The sequence below is a fragment of the Pagrus pagrus genome (assembly GCF_965226575.1).
Source record: "Pagrus pagrus genome assembly, chromosome: 23".
NCBI lineage: Eukaryota > Metazoa > Chordata > Actinopteri > Spariformes > Sparidae > Pagrus > Pagrus pagrus.
Genome location: NC_140205.1, coordinates 3108140 through 3134922, shown reverse-complemented (window position 1 = coordinate 3134922; position 26783 = coordinate 3108140). Strand labels below are relative to the sequence as shown.

The 26783-nt window shown below is 45.7% G+C and overlaps 1 protein-coding gene across 9 annotated transcripts in view; it reads left to right on the top strand.

Annotated features, from left to right (window-relative positions):
- celf2 (cugbp, Elav-like family member 2) overlaps positions 1-26783 on the top strand; it is a 213383-nt gene that overhangs the window by 41295 nt on the left and 145305 nt on the right. For all 9 annotated transcript variants that reach the window (XM_084345243.1, XM_084345252.1, XM_084345255.1 and 6 more), the window contains exon 2: positions 1473-1508. In XM_084345243.1, coding sequence (XP_084201369.1) covers positions 1473-1508 — 36 coding nt within the window. The remainder of the gene's footprint in view (positions 1-1472; positions 1509-26783) is intronic.

Genomic DNA, 26783 nt, shown 5'->3' with positions numbered 1-26783 from the left:
AACAGACAAGAGTGTGTCTTTGAAATGCAAAGAGTGGCGATAGCAGTGATTGGCCACTGTGTTGAGGAGGAGCAAGGAGTTTTTTCGCAGCATTTCATCATAATACACACACACACACACACACTCGCTCGCTCGCCCTCTCTCTTTCTTTCTTTCTCTCTCTCTCTCTCTCTCTCACACACACACACTGGTTATTAATGACAGCATTGTTAATTCATTATTATTTTATTTACCTCTGTGACATAAAAACCCGGGCTAATTCGCTGCAGCTCTAAGCTCTGGAGGGTTGTGCGTTTGTGTGGCTGTGTTGCATTGAGTGTAATGTTGGCTCACACACACACACACACACACACACACACACACACACACACACAGACAGTGTCTAGTGGTGGGGCCTGGGGACCAATTTATTTACATGCAGTGGAAGAGGAACAGAGGATTGGAGGAAGGGATATAACAAAAAGGGAAGGAGAGAGAAAGAGGAAACAGCAGGGAATTATGGAGAAAACCCAGTGGAATGAACAAGTTTCTCTTCTGTTCCCAAGGACAGACAAGACCAATTTACTATTTAGATGGCTCAGTGTGTGTGTGTGTGTGTGTGTGTGTGTGTGTGTGTGTGTGTGTGTTTCGGTTTGCCAGTATATTGTGTGATTTGTATCATATTTCCAGAAACACCGCTTTCATCGGTGCCCAACTGTTTTACTTCCACTGTTAAAAGGCGGATAAACTAAAGTTAAAACTGCACAGCTCCTCTGCAGTGCCATATATTCAGACTGGAAACAGGCAGTGTAGGTGGAGTTAAGTGGGTAGGAAATGTTGCCATGGCAGGAAGGGGTTTGTAATCGAGGGGACATACGATGTATATGTTCAAATGTGGCTTTTTTAAAATATCTTGTTTTTTTGCGACTTCGTAACGTCTTTGCTTAAATAATGTAAAATATACAAATATAAAATGAATTCCTTTTTTATTTGAACCAAATGCTCAGCAGCTGTCTTCTGGGACTGCGTTTGTGTTGATTTGTTACTTCCAGAATGAAGGTGATTTCGTACCGGTGATGATAGTGACAGCAGACTGTCATCAGCGTAAAAGGAGAGAATAAGCGCCTCAATCGGAATGAGATGCTTACCTTTGTTACGTTTCCCTGCTTTGACACTGAATACAAGCAATTTTTTTGATAAATAATGTTATTGTCTGTGACTATAAACTGAATTTTAATACTGTTTCACAAACAGACTCCAGCGCAGTTCAGAAATGTCATGTTTCATCAGTGAAACAGCCGGAAAAGATAGTCATAGAACAAAAACTCAAAGTTTGTGACCATGTACATACTGTAGATTATATTTTGTCAATATGTCATGAACTGCTGCGATGCTGTGTATTTGTTTTTAATTCATAGTTTTTTTGGGGGGGTTAACATTTAGTTTTGTCTACAGCTTTTCACAAATTTTCTGTTTTTCTTCTTGTCTTGCAGGCAGGACGCCAGTGACCTCTCTGGACCGATACAAAGGTACTGCTATACATCTTTTTTTTTCTCTCTTTCGCTTTCCCTCTTACCCCTCGCTCCCTCTCTTCCCTTCGGCCTCATCCTCAATGAGGCATGCAGTGTATCTCCAGGCTTCGGGCCAAACACTGACTACATCAGCAGGCATTTTAGCTTCAGCACTGGAGTGGTGTTGTTTGGGGAGGCGGGATGGTAACGTACAGTAGAAGTAGAGGAGGAGGTGGAGGGTAGAGAGAGTGAGAGAGAAGTGCAGAGACAGAGAAAAGGGAAATTGGAATCGAGAGATGTGACGCGACTCAGATCTACGGCCGAGGAGGGTCATTAAACTAAACCCTTCGGCGACAGAGCGACAGATCAAGCGAGGGGAGGGGAGAAGGGGAGAAGAAGGTTTAAATAAGGGCTGATCTTAAAATAGCAGTACCTATTTCTCATCTGAGGCACAGTTAACAGGAAAAGGACGAATATCCTGCCCTGAAAACCATCATTCCCCCAACCCCCCCCCCTCTTTCCTCGCAACGTGGAAAGAGATAGTAGAGCGAGGAAAAAAAGAGTAGGAGCACTTTTTCACCTGCTCAACCATTAAACATTCATAACACTCATAAAGAAGGATGATGCTCGTATAATGTTTTATGATGTGGATTATAACCACAGATAATGCTTACTGTTGCAACACTCGTTAAATATTACAGTTTGTACGATCTACAAGTGCAAGTGTGACCCTGTTTTTTGTCGTTGTTGGGTTTTTTCAGCCGGTTGTCTACACAAACATGTGGTTCAAAAGCAAGTATATGTCCAGCCTAAGAACTGGAAGTAATATTTATTGACGCCGATTCCTCTTCGTTAAACTGAGCAGATTATCTGTGTACATGCACTTCTCTGACTCGTTGCCGTATGTCAGTAAATTGCATCTGTTTCAGAGGACGAATAAACTACCGTGGTTTCATGATGCCTCAGTAGCCGTATCAAATAATACATCAAATGGGACTTTGTACTCTTCTGAAATATATCTTTCTTTGAACAGTAGGTTTCCCAAAATGACCGGTCTTTATCAGAAAATAGTACTTATCAGACAAACAATAGAAACGTTGAGTCGAGGAAAGAGTAAATTTGGTCTTTTCAAAGCAGTCCCAAAGGTGAGAGAACGATCACAGTGATGGATTATCTCAGCCCAAGCAGCTTTTAGTCTCTGCTGATTTTCATTCCGTAATGAAATGAGCTGGATCTAATGGCTAATGGTTAGAAACCCATTTGAAAATATGGAAATATGCAGCAGTAATGTAAAGAATATGCGATTTTAATGGGCTGAATCTTGTCTGACCATTCGTGTAGTCCTTTAAGTAATTCAGGAGCGCTATAGATTTAACTTGGATCTTTTATTTATGGATGTTTTTATCAATTTAACCTCTAAATACTTTGCAGGAAGAAAAGGGGGTAAAATGATGACACTGTAATGGTTTTCTCATAATGGGACTGGATGATATTGATTTTTTTTTTTTTTATGTCAAGGTCCCTATATATAGTAGCATCTGTGTAAATCCAGCGTGATGGTATTCATAGGCAAACCCAGCAGGTAAATGAGCTCAGATCAAAAGAATAAGATCCTGCACAGAAACAAGACGCCGGCAGGAGAAGAAGCAAAACATGGGGAGCAAAAGAAAAGAGACGATGACTGTGGCTGTGAATAATTAGGCAAAATAGTTTGCTTTTGTTTTTCTCTGTGATTGGAGAAAATAGGCGAGGCTGTGACTGGCGCATGAGCTCACACACACACACACACACACACAAACTGTGTGTGTTACACACTAATCCGCCACACAGCTGCGTCATTCCAGAACGTGTGTTTACTTCCTCTCCGCCTTCACCGACACCACCACCATCACCGCCGCCGCCGCTGCCGCCGACCCCCCACAATCCCCTGCAAATGCACACACACACATACACACAATCACACAAAAGAGAACTGGGCGTGTAATTTGATCCTGTGCGCTCTCCTCCTCTAATGAAGCTCTCTGGCGGTTTGACTGACACCCGGCTCGTTATTTAAGCGTCTGTTGTGGGCCGGGAGGAGGAAGAGGAGCTGGGAGGAGGAGGAGGAGGAGGAAGTGGGGAGTGGAGATAGGAAAAGTGGAGACAAGGGAGCTGAAGGAGAGGATGGGGTTGGAATTGGGAGGATGGGGATGGATAAACAGACAACAGGAAATAAAAACAGGCTTGAGAGATGGTGTAGGGATCGAGGAAAGGAGGGTCATGGGAGTCGTAGGAGAAGAGAGAGGGAGCTGAAAAAGAAGGAAAACATGGAGCGTAGTTTAAAAAAAAAAAAAAAAGACAACAACAATCAAGAGAAAGAAGACTGTTCGGGAGGGCGCGGAGCCGACGCCGGAAACAGGGGTGATAAAGGGTGTGAAGGGAGTGTGTATATGAGCGTGTGTGTGCGCGAGTGTGGGCATAATTGCAGGTCTTTGTGCTGATAATGTTCTTTGAAGGCACACAGCTGATAATTAGCGAGCGTGGCTCCACCGATGCCTTTCAGCATCGGTCATTATGAGCCGCAAACCCACTATTGGCTCTGACATGACCTCCTGAGATGGGGAGGACGCCGTGCTCGTGCAACGCACGTACCGCCCTCGTGCAAAAAGGAATACGCAAATCGTCGTAAACAAGCGTTGATTAGTGTATGAATAGCATCAGCTCACGAGTGGAACAGATACAACAGCTCTCTAAAGGCCTCGAGTTCCCTCTTTGGCACAAGGGCTACAGGTGTGTGTGAGACGCACAAATGCACACACACTTCCTGTTTACCGAGCCAGACACACATAGACAGCAGAGACTATAATTACAGACATTCACACAATGTGGCGTCCCGGTACGCTGCGTCCGTTATTGCCTCCCCGGTTGCCACATGACAACGGCGGTCCCTCGCTACAGCGACTGCTCGGCATGCTGCTTCTGGCCCCGCCTCCCCCCCAGTATTCCCACATCTGAATATGTATGAGCGGGGATCAGGCTCACTGCAGACAGAAGACACTGGCTGGAGTACTCTCTCTTCCTCTGCAGTGACAGTTATCAGTGTTAAAGGCTTCTTCCTGAGCTCTAATTTATCCCCCAGTGGGAAAATGTCCGACGAGAGCTGCGGTCTGGAAGATGGGGCTTTCTAAAAACACTCCCAGTCAGCACAACCGGCAAAAATGTGCTGTCATTTAAAGCGAGGAGGAATTTGCTCATTTGGTCTTTTGGCGCCTGAACTTACACTTTACAACAGTAAAGCACGATGACTGCATGCGCTCTTCCAAGAGTGATGCAGATTTTAAGAGAAACTCACGACAGGAACTTCCCCCAATGGGACTAGGAAGGAGCTTAGTGCGTTTCAACTGCAGGTACGAGGGTCTAGATTAAATTCCAGGAACTATATTTTACCCCAAAACAGTCCCTGCAGGCGGTACTACTTTCCAAAAGTGCAGGAGTTTTGGGGCTGGCTCTTGTGCAAAAATGACCCATGGACTAATTTGTTAAGTCGTCGCTGGTCTTAAGACAAGAACAAGCTTTTTGTCCCTCGAAAAGTAGTTCCTCATCCAAAAATGACGTGCATCAGCTGACACTTCTTCATGTGTCCGCGGACTAATTTGCCTAATAGTCGCGAGTCTTTCGACTTCAGGGGGAACAGACTGAATTATCCTTGTGGCTCCTTGACAAGAAATACCTGGGAGTAGAAGTTCCAGGTACTTCTGGAGAAAATAGTCTTGTAGCAGCCGTCACCTTTTCACACGCCAGCGGACTAATTTGCGTGATCTTTGCTGCACTTTAGACAGCGGTGGAAATGCAGACAACAGTGGCCGGAAGGAACCTTGTAGTTCCCTGAAAAGTAGTTCATGGGACTTCAAGTTTCATGTGCTTTGGGTAAGATAGTCGCATGCAAACATTTCGGTAGCAGCCGTCGCTACAGAGTGCCCGGAAACTACGTCTCGGAAGGAAAGAGGATGTAAAACCTCTCTCCCTGCATACCTTACCTCTAGTAACCAGTTTTGTTCGTCTAGGTTTTGAGCTATTCAGATCCAAAAAGTGAGCATGGAAGTTTATACTTGTGTCCACGTACTTCAACTTCATAACAATAACAAGCAGTCCTGTTAGCAGGGGGGGAATCATAGCCTGTGTTTTGCCTCGAGAAAGGTTCGTGAGCACTCTGAGATTTGGTTGAAAACTCTATTAAGTGGTCCTTGAGCTGAGATTATTTTGTCCCACGTATCCATCCAAACACATCTTGCAGCTTTTTATGGCTAAGGTGCAGCACAAACTGCAAATCAAGGTCTTTAATTTACTACATTTCCAAACATAACACAGAAGGAGAAATAACAGGAGTCCTATTTCTGTCGCTGAGTGCAGGCGGATAGCTCGAGAAGTCGCCCGCCGGTGAGGGAGATCTGCGTTGTGTGATTTCGGGTGAACCGAGCCTTCAAACAGCAGACGCTCCTCTGCGCCCTCCGCTCCCCCCCTCTCTGGTCCCCGGGATTGAAATTCTCACTGGGTTTTTTTTTAATTGTGGGAGGCTGCGCTGGTGTCATGCTCGCTGTTCATCCATTTTTCATACAAACACATGAATTATGAAGAGCTGCAAATGACGGGGAGGGACAGAGGAGGGAGGAGGAGGGACGAGGAGGCTGTCTGCAGAGAGCTGGACGGACGTTTAGACATCTTTTCTTCCTTCGCTTCTTCACAATCTGTCTTTTCTCTCTCAGGAACGTTTTCTTTTCTCTCTGAGTGACACGGGTTCAATTTGTGGACAAGACACACACACACACACATGCACGCACATGCACGTACACACACACACACACAGGAGGTGGCAGGTGAACATACAGAGGCTCGGGAGGGGCTTACTTCTTTGTGTGTGATTCAGACCATTGACCTGGAACACATTGGGTGCTGAGAGAATAAAAACTATTACACACACGCTCACACACACACACACACACACACGCACACACACACACACACACACACACTACTGGTCTCTAAGCTCAGAGCCTTTATTACTGCTGTTGTAGCTCCAATAATAACAGTAATGATGGTAATCGCTCTCATAACACTTATTTATTGCTGTAATTTTTACATTTTTTTTAAGTTAGTATATTTGTCTGGATACATTCATATATTATTCATATTTAATCTAATTGCAAATATATTATTGTTAAAATGTATTATAGTCATTAAAACTTACATATTTCTCATTAATAGTTATGATTATTGATAATAACTCCATGGAAATACTGCTGCTACTGCTGATAATGATAATAATGATGATGATTATTATGATTTATGTGTTTTTATGTATTTAGATTATTTTATTTTCTTGTTTCATGATAATAATTAATTATTATGTGGCATTTAATATCTCTATATTCACATTCACAGTTAGTTATTTATATTTTTATTATTTATATAATATGTGTTTCTGTTTACTAACTTATAATAATAATAATAACAATAATATTACATGTCTTTGCTCCCAAGATGGCGGCAGTGACAGAGGTTACCATGGTTATCCTTACTTTGTTCAGCTGACGTAACCTGTAAATCAAAGCACACACACACACGAAGACACACACACATTCTCATATCTTCTGTCCTCCTGAAACACACTGCTGGTATGAGACTCATCTGAACCACCATCAGTGCACACACACACACACACACACACACACACACACACACACACACACACACACACACACACACACACACACACACATGCTACACACAGAGCAGCATGCCCCAGGGTGTTCTGGGATAGTGGAGTGTTTTCTCTTCCAGCTGATGCTCTCTGAGGTGGTGGTGGTGGTGGTGAGGGGGAGCTGAAGTCGTGGGTGTGTCTTCTTCACATTCCACTGCTCCCCCCCCCCCGAAACAATAACAATATTTATTTATAATACATCATTTGTTATTACTGCACATTCATCCTAATTCTGTCCCGATCGCACGCTCGCTCCCACTGCCGACGTCTTACCACGGCAGGAAAAACCTTGTCGTTCGCCATAATTAATCATTATCACATTAATTTTGAGGCGTTTGTGTGATTAACATAACACTCGGGATAAAGAAACGATACGCCGGTTGTTGTGGTTTTTTTTTGCTTATTAAATCACTTCTGCGAGCACAAAAAAACAACAACAAACCTCTCCGATAACGAGAGCGTGACGTGGAGAGAAATATCTTTAGATTTGCTCGTTCTCATCGGATTCATTTACATTTGCACGTTTGTCTTTTTCCTGTTTTGAGGCACATATGCACGCCTTTGTGTGTGTGTGTGTGTGTGTGTGTGTGTGTGTGTGTATGGGCGTGTGTGTGCACGTGTGTGTGTGTGTGATGTTGGGGGAACTCGGTGTGACGATTTTTTTTTTGTGGTTTTTTTTTTTGTTCCTCTTTTTTTTTTTTTGAGAGGCTCCAGATGGCTGAGAGACAGGTGAGCCAATTAGCGAGTCTCACTACACAGCAACATCATCACACCGGCGGAGCACGACAGCCAAACACACACACACACACACACACACACACACACACACAACACACACACGGGGAGAAAACATACCCACATTCCACATGACTCCGCCGTAGTGTTTAACATTACCGCCGTAATGCGCTGATGTGTCTCTCAGTCCCGTCAATACGCCATCACGAGCCCGTCGATGTCGTCGTGGATATGGAATTGATTTTGCAATATGCAGCGATGTTGGGAATGATGACAAATGATCCTCTAATTTTAGCTCGTTACGACGGGCTGCCTCGCAACATACAGCGCCCGTGTGCTTATAGTGTGGCCCCATTATGCACGTTTCATACGACCCAGAAAACAGGCATAATGGGCAGATTTGAATTGATTTACTTGTGTATTCATTTATTTTCAAGGAGCCAAAAATATTGCAGCGAGCCTCGCTGATGTTCATTATAATTCTAATGAAGTCGAAAATCTTCACAAAAGAGGAGAGCGGCAGGAAGACGGCAAGTCTAAACACAACAACAACAACAACAAGCCCTATCTTTTCTCTCTTCATCCCTCTCTTTCTGTCAATCCTTGTTTTCTCTTATTTGCTGCATTTCCGTGCCGAATAACAGAATATCAGACGCAGAAAATGCAGATTTGTTTTACCGTTAATGAGCCATCAGCCTCAGTGGAAAACACAGCCACACCTGACCTCCACACACTCCTCCACACCCAGCTTCTATACCGGCATCCATATGACGCAACACACATACTCATGCAGCGCTTTATTATCTGGAGGGCTTCTGTTTGTGTATTTTTCTTTTTGTTAAGGGATAATTGAGCCGCCATGACGGCTGCTTTCCCACCTAATGGAAGGGGACAAATTAATCTCCCCCTGCTAATGTCTGCAAATGGAACAGGACCACTCCTGCCACCTCCGTGCACAACCAACCTGCTGTGAGTGAGTGGGTACGAGCGACTGTCAGGTTGAGGCGGATGTGTCTGATGATGGATATGATGCGGCTTGATTTAGAAATGGTCGTGCATCTGAAAATATTTTTAATTCATGCGCCCGACGGCTTCAGGCGAGAGTTTATAGAGCTCAGGGATGTCGATGATGAGGCTCCAACCAAAGATCTGGAGACAATTATGGTTTTGGTGGTTTAGTTTTCAGGTCGGTCTGACATTTGTTATTGAGATATTATACTGTGTCAGATTTTCTTTTAGACATTCCTAATTGTTGGATGTGAAAATGGTTGAAGTAGAATTCAGGGTCTTATTACTGGTCATGGCCAGCAAATGTGAAAGTATTATGGATGCACTGATCCAAAAAAATGGTTAAGATGAGTTTCATAAAGTCTCTGAGGTATGTAGCTTTTAAATTGGGGAAAAGATAAGTGGTGTGGGATCAGATTGGTACTCGGTAGATTGAGATCAGGTATTTCAGTTGATATCTTGGATTCAGAGAGACAGCTGCTGAGTTGCCCATGTACATTTGTACAAAATGTGTCATACGATGTTGACACTACATGTTTATGGATCTGACTGTCATATCAGGAGGAGGGGATGGTGGTGGAGTAACAGCTGTGGAGGATGCCTAACCCGAACCCAGATGCCTTTAACGTGACCTCGGAAAACCTTGAGCCATGTTTGTGGTGACCAAAGCAGATATTTGAAGCCAAAATATGATCTTTTCCTGACCCTAACCAAGTGGTTTGTGTGCCCAAACCTAACCAAATCATAAGCACAACAAATAATGGAAAACTGAACAAACAGAAACGTGAAGTTGCAACAAAAAGACCCAACTTATCTGTTGTTTGCAGAAACGTACACTGCCTAGATTCATTCTGGCGATCGCATCGACTGAGAGTCGGACCAACACTCGCAGTGCTGGCAATGAGCACTCGCTATGCTTTTCTAATTCATGCACTGTTGATCTGCTTGCAGTGCAAACCATCTATGTGTTCACAGGAAGTCACACGGAGACTCGTAGCCATCAAGATGCGGAAACTGTGACTGCGGCCTTTAGGTTTTGACTGAGAACCGTAAGGTTTCAGTGCAGGTGATAAAATCTTCGCAGAATGTGTAAAGAGAGACGGGGGATTGTTACCGACGGTGTAGCTGGGTCTACAGATTGTTATTCATTTGTGGTTTATTGCCTTAAAAGCTTAACTATTTTTCAACTTATTTCACCTCATCTCAGAGATGCAGACTTCAGACGTGACTTGGACCCGTCTTACTTAAGACTTACCCGAGTCTCTGAAGACATAAGTTTAAAATCCCAGAACAATAAAAAATAGATAAAACAGCCACAGGCAGGTCTTGCATAGCCTCACAACTTGAATATCAAATGATTGTGCCGGCATTGTAGGGATTTGGTATCGGCTTTGTGAAGATGTTAACACACCTTGTTAACCAAAATACGCTCCAAAAGCCTAAACCGCTCGTATGCCGAGGGTGGTGACTCCAGATGACTTGCAGTTTGCTTATGAGCCAAAACTTGAGACTTAAAAACAACTCCGCTTTTGGCTCTGCAACAAAAAACATCAACTATAATCACTAATTAGCAGCAGCGCACACTAAAAGCTAATTAGTAACAGATTACTTTTTCTAAGTGACTTCGTCAGCACTGTCGGTGGCTGCCTGATGTCTTAGGATAAGTCCTCAAATCTCTGCAATTAAGTCCTTCTCCTCAAACACCTGCATGGCATCAATCTGACTGCGCAGCCTGTTCGTGTTTGTACGTATACATGATGTCTCGTAGGGGGAAGCCGAGGTGGGAGGCCCGGGTGAATGTCATCCTATTTTCCCATCTTAATAGCTCATGATCCTGCAGCCGACCGCCTCCTAAGCTCCTTCCTGTGGATGACCTCCAGGGAAGATTGTGTTGCTGCTGTTGGAGTACAGACGAGTTGATTACGCGGCAGTGCCGGGGCTTTGTTCTAAGCATATGCCCGTCCTTGGCTTTGGTGAGAGAAAGAAAAAAGAGATAGATGAAGAGGGGAGAAAAAGAAGAAGGAGAGGACTCTTATCTCTCCCTCGGGAGTTTTACATCCTTTCATTCCAGATTGTCTTGGCGACCTTCTGGCCCCGCCCCGGTTCATCCCAAACCCTCCGCTGCATCGCTTGTTTACTGTCCCATAATGACATTGTCAATGGCAACAATACGGCGGCTTATCGCGAGGTGTCGGCCGCCACAATGGCTGAATGGCGGCGTAATGGGAAGGCGAATTCGTCCCGTTGTCATCTTGAAGTCTTTGGAGGCGCTCTCCTACTTGGTCGTGTGTGCCGGTGAAAGATAAGATTAATTCTTCATATCGCGGGCTGATTGCAGAATCTTGTATCTAATGCAATTTTTATTTCTCACCCTCCTCCCTCCTCCCCTTCCCTCCTTTCCCCTTTTCTTTTCAAACTGCAGAGTCAAGCATTTTTTTTTCCTTCGCTCTTTGGGGAAAAAAAAAAATCTAAATAATTTATCTGTGTTTTGGTGCATTTTTTTCCCCCTCCTGTACTTAGAGGGAGAGTGGAGAGAAGTGGAACAGAGACAGACAGGAGGAAAGGCAGATGAGAGTGTTTTTTTTTTTTTGAATGGGATGAACGTGAGCGGCATGCTGAGGAGGGTAAGAAAAAGGGAGCGAAGGATGGCAGGAGGGAGGCGGCGGCGGGGTAGAGGGAGTGAACCCCTCGCTCGGCTCTCGGCTGGAGAGGGGCCAGAGAGGAGCCTGCAGACTTTGGTAATCCCTCTTTTATTAATGTGAAGCCAAGCTCAGCAGAATGCAGGCTCGCAGACATAACAGAGCTGCTCACAACGGACTGTCTTTAGGCCTCGCTGTCTGTCTCGTACATGCAGATCCACTTCAGTGGCACGACTGGCCGAGTCCCACCCCTCCCATTTGCCAGGCCAGTAAGCCGCCAGTCAATTAAAGCGGCGTTCAGGCGTTCAGTCCGGTGCGCTTCCGCCCGGCGAGTCGAGCTCTCGAGTCTTTTGATCCCGCTCGGGTCCTGGCCTTGGTGTTTGGCACAAAAAGCATCCTGCGTCCTCGCCGAGCCCTGCACGTTACCATGACAACCCCCCCCTTACATCACTCAGTGCCCCCCATGTAGCCAATGGGCATTGACCTTTCGCTGTCAGAGCGTGTTAGGGAGCGAGAGATGCGGAGAGAGAGAGAGGCAACGAGACGGGGGGAGAGAGAGAGAGCGAAGCAGGCGCTCGCCGGAAACAACAAACACAAATAGGTCATTAAATTGTAAACACAATTTAAAAGAGACAGAGGCTGCTCGGATTGAGCCGTGGCCTCAAGTTACCGCGGTGTCAGCGCCCGAGTTTGTGTTGTTTCCCCGCGAATGACAAAATCAAGATGCTCGTCTTCACAAGGCATGATGTCACGGCTCAGCGGGGGGGCGAGGCGACGGGGCGCCGAACGCCGAAATGAAAAAACAAAAAAAGAAGAGAGGATGTAAACGGGGGCAAAAAAAAATTGGCACATTGCAAACACGTAAGCTGCTGGATGGTACCAGTCGGCCGGCGCTGCAACCGCCGAGCTTCTGTCTCTCCCAGACGCTGCCATATGTCCTCTGTTCTCCAACAGTAGCCCTTCAACACAGGAGCATGTGCAGACAGCAGGTTTAGAGCAGCAGGCAGATAGAGACAGAAACAGGCCTTCAGAGAGGTCTTGTTAATAGAAACGAATTAAAAGGAAATATGTGGTGTTTTAAGAGCAGCTGGATCGGATCGCATCGAGACGAGTTTGGCTCGGCTTCGAGTGTTTCTGCAGGTAAATTGCAGGTTTATATATGAAGCTGGATTTTCAACCGGATGCCTTTGACTTTGCACTCATAGATCTTCTATGACCGGTGTGGAAACGATGTGTTTCAGAGTATTTTATGTGAAACTCAAAGGCAGCAGTCGTCCTTTGGTTTCGATGTTTGGATTGAATCAAGAGTGCAAAAGTCGACCAGGAGAAATGTTTTACCTGAGCTGAACTCTAGTCAGGTGTTGTGATCAAATTTTTAGTGTCCCGTGGTGTCAAACGTACCGTCCATGATGCTAGGCAATGTCCGTTTTCTGCAAACCACAGATATGTTGCCACTTATCGTTTCTTTAGGTCCGCTTTTTTGTTTTCTTGTCACAATGCTGTGCTTATGGTCTGGTTAGGTTTAGGCACAAAAACCACTTGGTTAGGGATAGAAAAACATCAAGTGTTGGCTTAAAATACCTGTTCTGGTCACTAAAAACATGGCTTCCTGTCAAAAAATATCTGATTTTTGTCCCCACAAACATGGCTGGAGATTTTCTTACTTTCTGGCCCTGAGGTCTCCTTCAATAATATCCAGTGGTGTCACACTCGTTTCTAAGTTGAAAGGCAGTCTTGAGCTGCAGTCACTGGCTTGGCAGCCGACTCCTGATATGAGAGTCAGGTCGTTAACATGTAACGTGAACACGATGTGACGTATCGGTGGTTTTGCACGGACGTAAAATGCCAACATTTGGTCCTGCCGACTGGGCCGTGACGTCGAGAAACCGCACGCAACTTTGCTTCATGTTTACCTCCACGTCTGACATGTAACTCCAGAGACAGAGGCAGAAAAGTCTAAAGGTCAAAACACACTGTGTCACTTAACATCGTGTCCTGTGACACACTGGGAGGAAATAATCGAGGTACATCGACGATGATACTATTGATGCTTTTCTGCTGTGTCATCTGGTGGAACTGCTCACAAGACAATCCCACTTTTAACATGAAGGAATAAGACGGTGATGCAGCTCGACATGGCAGCAACCTCTGATGTTGCTTCACCCGACATCATGGAGCTGTGGGTTTATTTCTTTGGCTTCCTGTGGGTGGAGCGACGCAAAACATCAGAGATCTTTAATCAGAAAACTAGGGTTTGATTCATGCATCCTGGATGCGACCGGTGCAGCCTCGTTTGGAAACCTAAGCCGATAAAACAGATGTTTTGTGCGTGAAAACAACGCCTGGTGCCGCTTTAATAACCGATTGTTTGCAGGAATATGAGCTATTGTCAGTGTAAATATGAAATCATCAGTCATCACCGTCAGGCTGAACATTTGTAGCACTTAATTGTATATGTTAATTTGAAAGTATCGCTCCATTATTATGCTCTTTACATTCAGCTTTCAGTGTAATAAACAGAAAGCAGCATATGATCAGCGGCTGCAGCATCTGTTTGCATCGAGGAAAAAACGCACGGGATCATTAAATCAGAGCGCCGCCGCCGCTGCCGTCCTCTGCTCTTACTCGCCACTTCTCTGTTGACACGCTCGCCACGCGTCAATATTTGTCATCGTTGCGGCGCCTGCCATCGGTTTTGGCTGAGACAAAGTGCAATGAGAGGCCGATCCGATTTGAATGGTAAACAACAGAGGCGGAAACGGGTAATTAAGTTAGAAGTTAGCAAAAGTGTCTGCTGCATTTTAATGGCTGGTGGCCCCCGTGCACGGCGGATAATTTAGGATTTCAATTGTTGTTGTTTTTCAGTGAAATGCAGGTGTTTTGTGAAGACAGACGAGTTTGCCCTGTATGCCAAACATTCTAATGAACCTCACGTACAATCCATAATTTTAACTATCCCCCACCTGCCAGCTAGCCTCTCACACACACACACACACACACACACACACACACACACACACACACACACAGAGTACACAAACAGGCATAGGCATACACACATACGCACAATATGCACTAATGAAGCTGTTCTCCTCTCCTCTCTTTTCCGTTCCTGGCTCAGTGAAACATGCATAAATCATAATAAACAGAGAGATGAATTTTTAATCAGCAGCTCCCTGCCTGTGTCTTCAGCCTCGGCCTCCTATGGGGAGGAGACGCTGTGATGTGCCAGGTATATGGAGCAGGATCTGGCAGCGTCTCCTTCGGGAGGGCTACTCACCGAGACATGCCTGTCTGGGCTGCCTCTTCTCGGGCATGATCTGCTGGACCGGGCCGGCTCTCTGGAGACGAGGCTGGCCCCGGCCGAAGCTCGCCGTCTGTACCTGCAGGAGGAGCGGACGGCGTCCGGACAGAGCGAGGACATGTGAGGGGAGGAAGGCTGTGACGTGGCTGTAGATGCTCGTCAGTCACACCTTCACCTGTTGGTGCTCGTCCACCCGCGTGTTTGTTTGTTTCGCTCAACAGCGAAACTCAAAATATTATCTTTTTGAATGTGTTTCACAATTCTTTTTCATTTCAGTGATTTACTTCTCCTCACCGGGGGAGCTCTTTATCTTTTACAGTTTTTATTATTATGTTAATTCCTTTTTGTATTTCATTTTGATTTGAATATTTTATGAGCTGGGAGCGAGTGAATAGATTTTATTTTATTTTTTTAACCTCCGTTAACTTACTTTATAACATTTTAGCAGCCCACCTGCATGACGTTCTCGACGAGCCCTGCTTGTCTGTGGCTTTTTTCGGCGGTGAAAGAAACCACTCTGATTGGCTGTTCGGCTCAGCGAATCAGTGCACGAGAAGAGAAACTGCAGATGAGAGGGGAAGCCTCTCGAGCCTGTCGCTGTCGTATCCATGAATTCACCCATTCAGTGCGTTTTCTCCTGATTGCAAATGTCATTTGTCTTGATTACTGCCACCTGGTGGTAGGGAGTGGTATTTTCTTCTCACCCAGTTATTGAGGCTGTCGTCTCTGCGGTGTGTTCACCACATTTTAACCAAAAAGCCAGAATATTTTGTGTAAAACTCCAGCGCTGGGGATGTTTACTGTTTTTCGAGAGGCCCAGACTTTCTGGCAATAATGAATTCAGTCTTTAATTCCATGAAAGCCTGACATGGTCGAACCTGCTCGCTATGTTTTTGGAAAGCTTTGGTGGGAATAAGATGCCTGTGAGTCTGGGCAGGCTTGTTGAAGGAACACAGTCAGTATCTACTGATGGAAAGTCAGGTGAAGTTTCGGGATCTTCGTTACAACATTCTCAAAAACAGCTGAAGTAGCTGGGGACTTGTTTTAAAATGCAAAACAACAACTACAAAAAAAGAAAGGGGTGTAAATAACATCTTTTCAAATCAATTTGGGCTTTTGGAGATTACGTCTGACGAGCTGTAGGAACCATTTTATATGTTTTCTTATTTTATCGACTGTAGTTTGTTCGGAGAGAACGGCCACAGAAATGTTTCGTGGACTACGAAACTTCACCCAACTTTCTTCTGGCGCTGTGAGTAGATAGTGAGTGAATTTTAATTTTTGGGTGAACTTTTCCATGAAGCTAAGGATCTGAATACTTATTCTAAGAACAAGACAAGTATATTTTTATGAGACTGACTGTAGGACGGGGCTGAACTGGTCAGAAGTCTGGGAATACTGCCAGGGAATTGAAAATGTCTTTGTAATACACTAATCTTGTTTTGTGGTGATTTAAACTCGCTATTCATAAACTGTGAAAATTCAGCGCACGCTTGACTTGATGTTGAACTTGGTCTCCTTCCATCGGTTCAATACGACTTTACTATGATGTCCACGATTTATTTACCTCATAAAAACTTCATGACAAGACGGCACGGCCGCGCTAAGGTCGGTTTATTTTCCACTCTGGTCTCTGGCTGTACATTTTAAGTCTGGGCCTCCCGGTCGAGCTTGTGCCAGAAACACAGACATGATGTGCAGGAAATGAACAGTGGGCATTGTTGGCGTGGCGCTGTGCCGGACTGGGCCAGGCCCAGCGGCCTCGCAGCCGGTCCAGAGCCGGACTGGGGCTCGGCTGTTCCAGAGCTGTAGTATTAGACTCAAATAGGCCCACAACATAACAACATGAGCTGAGCTGTCACAGGGGATTACTTCAGCTAGGCGAGCCAGCGGGGTCTCCACTGCTCTGCTGCTCTACCAGAGACAGAGAGAGGGAGTGAAGGGGGGGAATGGAGGAAGAGGAAGAGGAGGGAGGGTGAGTTTGTTTCTGCGTGAGAGAAAAAGGGAACAACGGCAGAGGCTGAGAGGAACAAGGCGAAGAGAGGCGGCTTGTTGCAGACGACAAGCAGCGGGAAAAAAAAAAAAAAAAAAGGGAAGAGGAGGACGAGAGAAGAAGAGGAAGGAAGGAAGAAAGCGAGAGTGCAGCTTGTAGCCCGATAAGGTGCATTTGTTCGTCTGTAATGTTGGAGCACTCGTCCGAGCTGGGCTTTGCGGGGAGAGTGTGTGTGGACGCCGTGTGCTGCCCCCCTCCTGCAGGATCCATGAGGACTGACGAGCTGCTGCCGAGGTACACACACACACACACACACACACACATCTGTGCACGTGTTCCTGACCCAGATGTTGCCTCCGTGCATCAATCCAGGGGTGGGGGGGGGGCTGCTTGCACTTCCCCCAGCTGAGGTGTGGCGTCGTTGCACAAGTGGAGGCGGGAGGGGCTAAACAAAGTACAGGTGCCGGCTTATTCCTTCATTTGAGAGGATTTGCTGTCTGGGCTGGCTGCTCCTAACAGGTTTCGCTGTAATGCCTCCTACCTGGCGCTCTCGTCTCTGTGCTGTTGTTCGATTGGTGGGAGATTTCTCTCTCCCCCTGCTTACCTGCAACTGTTTGCCCAGTCGAGCGCAACATCCGACGCTTGTACTGTTGTTGCTGTTGTTGCCCCTCGCTCTCTATTCAAACCTCCTCCCGCTGCTGCCGTGTTAGCAGCATTGTGTCCAGGACAGGCGGGTTAAAGCTGGAAATATTAGGAGGCAGCGTTTCTCTCTCCCCTCTCTGCTTTTTAAATTAAATACCCAGCAGTTCGGTGTCACTCACCTTTGACATCACGGATGCATCTCAGCGGTTTTTAATTTATATACAGTATTTATCATACAGTGTTTGTGTTTGCCCTTCAGCTAATTTACATTTTGTTGTATTATTCCACCCACATGTGCATGAATATGTATCATTTGTATTCTTTTTCTCCTCCTTGGTGTCAAGAGTTGGACTATCTCATTGTTGCAGCGCCGGTTCTGAAGCTTCTGCTAATAAAATTCAGACATCCTGAAGTTTTTAAAGTCCATGAAAACAACATTTTTTTGCAATTTGAGTGAGTGATGGGCTCCAACACACAGACAAGCTCACTGTTGTCAGTCTGTTGTATAGATGCTGGTTAATGCGGATAACTTTTGTGTATTTATGGAGGTTTGTGTTGTTAACATCACAGGTTCTGTGGGGGCGGGGCTTCGTTGGTACAAGGTGATGTCACCTGTTTCCACACACCAATCAGAATTTAACAACCTACTTTTGCCACATTTACCATCAGTTTTGGGTCGTTTGCTTTAGATTTCGTTGTGTTTTCGCAATTTTCTTCTAACTTCTAACTTTAATTGCTACTTATTTCACCGCAGCTCTGTAATGCTGTAGAAAAATAATTCAGGTTTTGAAACCGAGTCTTCAGTGGCTTTGAAAACCTTGATACTCGCAAATTATGAAGGGTTTTGGTATTAAAATTGTCACATTTAAAGATATTCGTTCACATTTCTAGCGGCATTCACGTCAAAAAAGAAAACCAAAGACCTTTAAAAACCGAATTTTTTGACTTTTGGAAATTGATTCCTGAAAGGCATAAAAAGAGACAGATGAGTGGGTCTCCTTATTAAGACCAGAGGTACCCACTCGACCGAAGGAGGATCTGACATTTTCAGCAGTGCCTGAATTTGTGTCTTTATTTATTTTTTTTATTTATTCATGTCTGTCTTATTTTTCTCATGAAAGGATGATGGATGGGCACGAGGTAATGGATAAATGTCTTGTTCTTGAAAACCAAGAAAAGGAAGGAGGAGCGACGGCGGGGAGCGGAGGCTAAGAGGCATCCCCGCTCTGAAAATTAGACACCCGAACAATCGAGATAACCAACTTTTCTTTCCATCTTTGGGGAAAATCACACGTTTTTTATTTTAAAGCTGCCATCCCTGACACCCCGCCAGTCCCAATTTGTCTGCGCTCCCCTTCCCGTTGCATAAAAAGATTGAGACAAGCGTTCGCCGCGCACCTGATCATGAAAAACAGTCATGCTGAGGTTGACTTGTTTTTGCAATGAGTGAACATATTTCATTGATGTTTGCAGGTAGTAATTTATTGCACCATAATTTACTGACTGGATCTGTGAATGCTTCATTGGGTGACAAATGAAACCGCTTTTGAGGCATGCACTTCATTTGCAATTTCCCGATGAAAAATACGACTTTGAACGGTTTCTGCATCAAGCGGTCGCTCCGAGCGAGAAACACGGGGGAAATTTTCCAGAGGTTTAGGCACCGTGTGCAGGACGGCGGAGGGACTGTGGCTGGGGCTGATGTAGTGGTGTACATCAGAGGAAAATGCCTCTTGTAGTGCAGAAGTATTCAATACAGCAGAAGTAAATAATGCATAGTGCAGTCAGAGAGGACATTTTCATTATTCTGGGTTTGTTTCTCCAGCACACTGGATATGAAATAAAACAGTGGCTGTGAGGTTAAAATGCTGACTTACAGCTTTAATTTGAGGCTGTTCACATCCATAGTGGCTCATTGTTCGAGGACAGTGGAGCAGCAGGAAATGCAAACGAGGAGATCAAGATCAAACCCACCAAAGCGTCATCCATTGGAAGCATCGAGTTTGGTATTATGGCCGTCGCCATCTTGGTTTTTTGGAACCGGAAGTGGCCAAAGTCTGGATGAGAGCTTGTCAATCACATTGTTTGACATCGCTTTATTGCCTATTTTACTCTCAATGGGAACATTTGAAGAAGAGTTAATGTGAGAGATCGATTTTTAATAAATCACGTGAGAAGTTGGGTCATTTTCTCACAACCTTACATGCAATTAAACCGCTGGAGTCCCACTTGGCTTCATTTTTCAGATCCAAAAAGTTTAGTCCAGATTTTTTTCCACTACCTGACCTCAGTCGACTTCCAAAAAAGTCAAGATGGCAGCTGTCCAGGCCTGGCAGAGCAACACCTGGCAGAGTACCAAGCTTCTGCTGATGTCACTTCTCTAAAAGGGTTTTCACATCAACTATCAAATGTGATGAACTCTTAAAGGTGCACTACGCAAGTAGTATTTTTGACGTCATGACATTGTGTTGCAGAGATATCTATTGATATTAGCATGCTAACCTGCTAGCCCCAAGCTCCGGTTCCAGCAGTGTAAACTCCAACACTTCCTTGTTGCTCTGAGCTCCCTGTCCGGACTGCTAGGTGCACGGCTAACCGAGCTAACTAGCTAACGGCAGCTGCAGTTAGCATTTAAGCTAGAAGCCAACAATCGGCAATGAGAGTACATGATTAATATTAAAGACGTGTTCGTCTCTCACCCAAATTCAATAAGAAGAAGTGGGTTTTGTTTGCACTGATTTACTGCTGAGACCTTGTCTTGTGTTGGTTGTTGCTCTGAAGTCAAAGAAAAGTGCTCGGCCTTGACTAGGAGACATGTTTTTTTAATGTTGCATTAGCAACTAGAGTTTAAAAGACAGTCGGGAGGGTCTAACAGGAAGAAGCCATCAGGAATCCAGTGTGTTTGGAGGTGAGCTCATACGAGGAACTCAAAGTCAGCATTTTTCAGCCTCTGCTGCTTCGATTTTGTCAATCTGGGTCTCGTGAGTCCTCCACCTTAATGAAAGTTCAATACTTGGAGTACTCTGTGAAAGTCTGAACTTCATAACTCTTGTCTCACTTCAAATCCAATGGGACCGTGAAGACTGAGCTTCCATGAGTTGGCATCTTTTGCTCCACCCCTCCACCTCCCTCTTCCTTTTCCCGTCCTCGGGGTGCAATGGCCGTTAAACCAAGCGTCCCCTCCCACTCACCCCCACACATTGTGCCTCTCTAATGGTGTGGAGGATATTAGCCTCCTATTACAGATATGACCGTTGGTTTAGAGTCACTGCCTCTATCGCTAACATTTCCTCAGATGGGTGAGGGAAATGGGCGTTAAAACGGCCTCTGCCTCCCCCCCTCCTCACCCGCTCCTCCTCCGAGCCCTTCTTGAATCTGCTAAACCAGCCGTCGCAGCCCCGGCGAAGGGAGCGCACCTCGTCTCCGCTACAACGATTTAATCTGCCGAGCACCTTTTCAATCAAAGAGTGTCAGGCAGGGCCGCTCTCGACACGACTCTAATACAATGCATGGACACACACGTACAGGAAGTGGTGGTGTTGGGGGGGGCGTGTGAACGTAGAGGTGGGAGGCGGGCGGCGGCAAAATACTCGCGCTCGCACACGTGCGCCACATGCCCGGGCGCAGATCGATACTCGCAATCATCCAGGTGACAATGGGCGCAGGTTTATCGTCCCCTGATTCACACCCTGCTATCATCACCTTCACACAATCACACAATCAAGGGGAGGAGGTGGTGGTGGTGGTGCTGGTGGTGGGCGGAGGGGGGGGAGTTTAGACGGGTGAGGGTGCATATGTGAAAGTGGAGGGAGGGAACAGAGCATGGGAGCTTGCAGGTACATGAAATGTGTGAATATGTGCGTGAAATGAATTGAAATGGGTGTGAAAGTGCATCTATTTGCAGGCGGATGCATACACCTCCTTTTGTGTTTGTAAGTGTGTGTGTCTGTGTGTGTGTGTGTGTGCATGAATGTGTATTTGCAAATGGTTACTTTCCATTCAGTGTGTGCAGGAGACGTGTGATCCTCCATTTCTCAGAGCGTGTGTGTGTGTGTGAGAGAGAGAGTTTGTGCACATACAGTACATCTGTGTGTGTGTGTGTGTGTGTGTGTGTGTGTGTGTGTGTGTGTGTGTGTGTGCGTGTGTGTGTGTCAGTTGTTATCAGAATGACACCATCCTGCTCTCTCTCCTGCAGCCCCAGAGGATCAGTGGAGCTGCACCAGTTTCAAATGAAAATAAATGAGAGGCAGTGACCGCTACTGCCTGGGTCCCACTTTAATGAGGAAAAGGAGCAGAGAGGGGAGGGAGGAGAGGGAGGAGAGGGAGGACAGAGGTGGAGGGAGGGTGGGTGAGGAGAGGATTGGGGCTGGGTGGGGCGAAGGCGAGGGAGGGGGGAGGAGAAATTGGAAAGCGAGGGAGAGATTGGTCGGAGTTGGCGGCGAGGAAGATGCAGAGGGGGGAGACGAATGGAGGAGGGAGGAGGGTTGATGAATGGAGGGCCTCTCTGTCACCGATGCGATGGCCAATTACAGTTGGAGCGCGCTCCGATGCACTGCAGGTGGAGCGTACAGTGTTTTGAGTGGCCGGAGAATATCCCTCCATCCTCCATTTGCATTGAGAGGAGAAATCACTGCCGAGTGCACAACTTAGAGCAGCTTTGGGAGGTTTACTGTGCACTTCAGTAGAACTGCATTAATGTCGCGAGGCGTTGTAGGTCGGGGCTGAACTATACAAGTGTGTTCTTTACACCTTTCCCTAAAGCGAAAGCCCCGTACCTCCGAATATGGCGACTTTTCAATTCTCAGACACTTAAATGCTCCATTAGGAGTTTTATTCTTCTGCAACTACGGCTAATTACACCCTCTAAAGAGTAATGAAACATTGCTTTTTCTTCCCGCTCCCACCTCTTCTGACACAATCGACCGAAGTGGGTTAGAGGATCATATGTCATTGGATGCCAAGCGAGCCCAGTAGCACCCTGAGTTGACTTGCTGACAGTATGTGAGAAGATAAATGCGCCTTTTAGCCTTCTCTAGGCTACATTTTTAAATTTTCTCTTATCACAATGCTGTGCTTATGCTCTGGTTAGGTTTAGGCATAAAGCTTGTCGGGAAAGGCTTAAAATGCCTGTTTTGGTCACCACAAATGCGGCCAAGGTCTCCTTAAAAATATCAAGTAGTGTCACGCTTACAAATTCTGAAACAAAGACTGGAACAGTAGTGAGATTTTTGAGTAATATTCAGGGTTATCTTTAGGTTAAGTCTGCAACTTTGCCTGATTCAGAGCTTTAGGATTTCTAAAAACGCAGTCAAAACTCTGCCTGATCAGATCCTTAAAATTCCCACAGGATGAGCCCAGAAGAACATGCCACTAGAACCAAAACCGGGGCGAAGTCATCTTGTCGAGAGTTGGGAGATACTAGGTTTCTCCCTCGACGGCAGCGATATGTTTCTACTTCAGTGCGGCCGAGCGTTGTCCAGTCCAGTCTAGCAGAGACCATTAAAACTAGCAGACAGCAGCGCAGTATAGCCGGGAGGCCTCTTCAGGGGCAGAGGACATCAAGTGTGTTTGTGTGTGTGTATTCATGTGTGTGTGTGTGTGTGTGTGTGTGAAAGAGAGAGAGAGAGAGAGAGAGAGAGACCCACACTTTAAGTCATGTTGAGACCACCGGTGCAGACATTAGAGTGTGAGGGTCAGTGAGCAGGTCAGGAGGTATTTGCTCGACAGTGTTGGACTTTATCAAAATGTCCTGAACGCTGATTGTGTGTGTGTGTGTGTGTGTGTAGGTGTCTACATGTAAATGTGTGTATTGGATGGGCTTTTATAATCTTTTCAACCAGTCGAGAACCTGTCGCACCTCCTGCTTCTCAGACTCATAACTCGATCACATCAGGACCCACGGAAGTCGTGCACATGATGCTGAAATCAGCGGGATGTACTCTTTGGAGTGATGATTTCAGCTTGTGGATCAATGTCCTTAAATCAACTTTCCAATTAAGTTATGTACAGAAGTTGCACCTTACAGCTCCAGATCTCAAATGTAGACTTTTACTACTTTGCAATTCTGCAAACCAGGGACATTTCTTTATCCTGCAACTTTCTTTAGGTTACACTTTCCTACTTTAGGTTGTAACAACACTGTGACTATGCTCTAGGGTTAGGAGAAGATCATGTTTGGGCTTAGAAATAGTTTGGTTGCCACAAACACCGTTACAGATGTACCAGCCTCTGACAGACATGGCAGGAACTGTCCCGATGGTCTCCTGACAAGTTTGTGTGGTTTGCAGAAACATTTTTATCCTGACGACTAACAACTATTCTAGGTGATTGTTGTCTGTACACTCATGCAAATAGGAACTGCTTGACTCATAATAGTTCTTGTTTACGTCACCAGTAGCGAGATGGGAACCTTGGAGGCCAAAAAACCTCAATACATACTCAGCTTTAATGTAAACAACAAGAAAACCAGGAGACACAAAAAACATCCACAAAATGGCTCATTTTTGGTTCATCGATACGTCCATTGAAAGAACATTAATCACCAACCAATGTGATAATCAACTGATTAAGTCCCTTCAATCAATCATCAATCATTTTGCTGTGTATTAACAGGCAAAAAACGTCATTTCAATTACAAAATCAAGTCACAAGATCTGTCCCTGTCCATGTATAGCGCCACTCGCGTGCCAAACGACACCGCTCTTATCCTTGATAATAACACACGGCATTCCTCGCTAAGACAGGTAGTGACAGCGCCATGGGACTGTAAATAAAGAGACTGAAAACTCCAGATGCTGATCTTTTTGCCTTGAAGGTGCTGTTGGTTGATATTAACTCAGAACGTTTCTGCCGATATGATGAAAATAGACATTTCATACAAAATAAAACAGCACCGAGCTGATATGTCAGTCCAACCACAGTGTGTTCGAGTTGTGTGTGTGTGTGTGTGAGTGTGTGTGTTGTGTCAGAACGCATCCGAAACAGGTCAGCGAACATTTGGAGGGCTGCAGCCCCACAGGTAGAGCTGGGATCCACGTTAACTGGAACACAGTGTCCTAACCGGAGTCCAGCAGTGACCGATAACACACCGACAGAGAGAGAGAAGAGAGAGGGAGAGGAGTGAAAGCATGAAAATGGAGGAGGGCTGCAGAAAATATGGGAATGAGATTTGAAGATTGAACAGTGAGTGGCAGGGAGAGTGATGGAGAGAGTGCTAGGCAGAGATGTGGGGGAGTATCCATCCACTCCATCTCTATTTTTGTTTGGATTTTCAAGTCTGGGCTTCTGCGCCTGACAGAATAAGAAAGCAGAGGAGAAGACTGGAGCAGATTGAGACTCCTCTTATCATCCTTTTCATTTAGTAAGCGATTCATCTGCAAACACACACACATGTGCAGAGGCCAAAGTACGCACTGATCAAAATGTGTTTTTCCGGGAGTTTTTTTTTTTTCTTCTTTTTGCGGAGCGGTGAGGATGAACGGTAGCAGTCAGGGTCTGTCTGGTTTCGGGCTCCTCACATGTCCACTTAGGCTCAAACGCAGCTGCTTGCTTTTCTGAATTATTCATGAGCCCTTCATTAAATATTCACGTGTGAAAAGCCGGCGCCATCAGCTACCCAGAATCCTCTCCTTTGGGTGAGATGCGAGCAGGAAGCACGGAGAGGCCTGGGTGATAGTTTACGGGGTCTGCTGGGAAACATCGTGGCTGCTTCTTTTTTAATTTCTTCAGTTTTTTTGGTCCTGCCTCTTTGTCTCTTTCTTTTCTCCTCCTCACCCCACCCGTCTCCTCCTCCACCTCCTCCTCCACCCTCCCCTCTCCTCCTTTCTAAGTGATCGATTTGTATTGTTCGGGCAGCTGAGCCCCCCCCCACCCACAAGCCCGAGGTGAGAGAGATGAAGGCGGCGAGAGAAGACAGAAATAACTAGACAGAGAGAAGAGGCGAGAAAGACAAAAGTAGGAGAGCAAGCGAGGGCAGAGGCAGACCTTGCCACGAGCAGGATCTGGGAGAACACGGGGGCCCTAGGGTGAAGAGATGGAGAGATTGGTAGAGGTGATGGGTGAGGCTGGGAAAAGAGCCGAACAACAGCCCACAACAGGGTGAAAATACGGTACAACACAATGAAAGAAATGTTCGCCGGGTCTCACCGCTGACCCTGAGTGAATACAGGCTCAAGGATGCACTTCTTAAGGTGTTTCACGGACGCAGCCGTGAAAAGCTGAATGCCACTTTGTTAACAGCATCACCGACGGAACAGCGTATACGTCTTATTTTATCGTACCCACCCTGTCGTTCGCCTTGTCTTCGGGAATATAGTGGTATCCTTTTCTTGGCAGTTTTGTGTTGGTGCTGAGGAGTAGATACTTACTCGATATGAAGTATCTGTTGACAAGGGACCTCCAGAGCTCTCGGTCAGTAGCTCTCCTCGCTATCTGATACCAGGTGTATCCCAGGTGTCTCTCCGGTACCCGGGGATCCCGTCACCTGGTGTTTCTTTAACCGGCCTCTTTTCCTCTTCCCCTCGACTAATGTTTTTTCGCAGCGTCGTTGTTGTGTCCTTGTAGACGGATCGTTATTGCTCATCTTCGGATTTTCAGAATTCCTCTGAGGCCGTTGTTGATTGCATTCCTTCGCCAGAAGTTTGTGTATTCGTCCGTCGCACCGAAATGTTCTTGAGCTGTAGAAACGAGGCGCAGGTGATGTTTAAATGTTTGAGAGGTACGCACCCGGTCCTCTGCCGAGCAGAAATGATGTAGAAAAAAAGCATGCAAGGATTTCATGACTTCTCTTCGGGACAAGTTGGCATTGAAGCGAGATTTGAAGGTTCGAGGGGGCTGAGCAGATGTGTCATTATGCTCTCAACACCTGCCTGACTTCCAGGCTGAAATTTCATCCGTTTTTTTTTCATTTATTGTGGAGTTTAAAGGAGCAATTTGTGAGATATGGCCAGAACTAAATTTAATACATTCAAATAATTATCAACAGTGAGAAGAAACAACAGTCAAAGACGTGTATGTCCTGTGTTGCAGAGATGTGTAATGAAGTTAGCATGCTAAGCAGCTAGCCCCAGTTTTTGGAGCTACCTTCAAATTCAAAGTCTAACTTCCATGTTGAATTATTGCAGCTGCTTGACACTTTTTCCATACAGTCCGTTTTTTGTGTTTCATTTCTTTAAGAGACTTTAAGCTTCAGCAACAGAGGTGGCACAAGATATTACTGCCTGTGAGAGTGTTACTG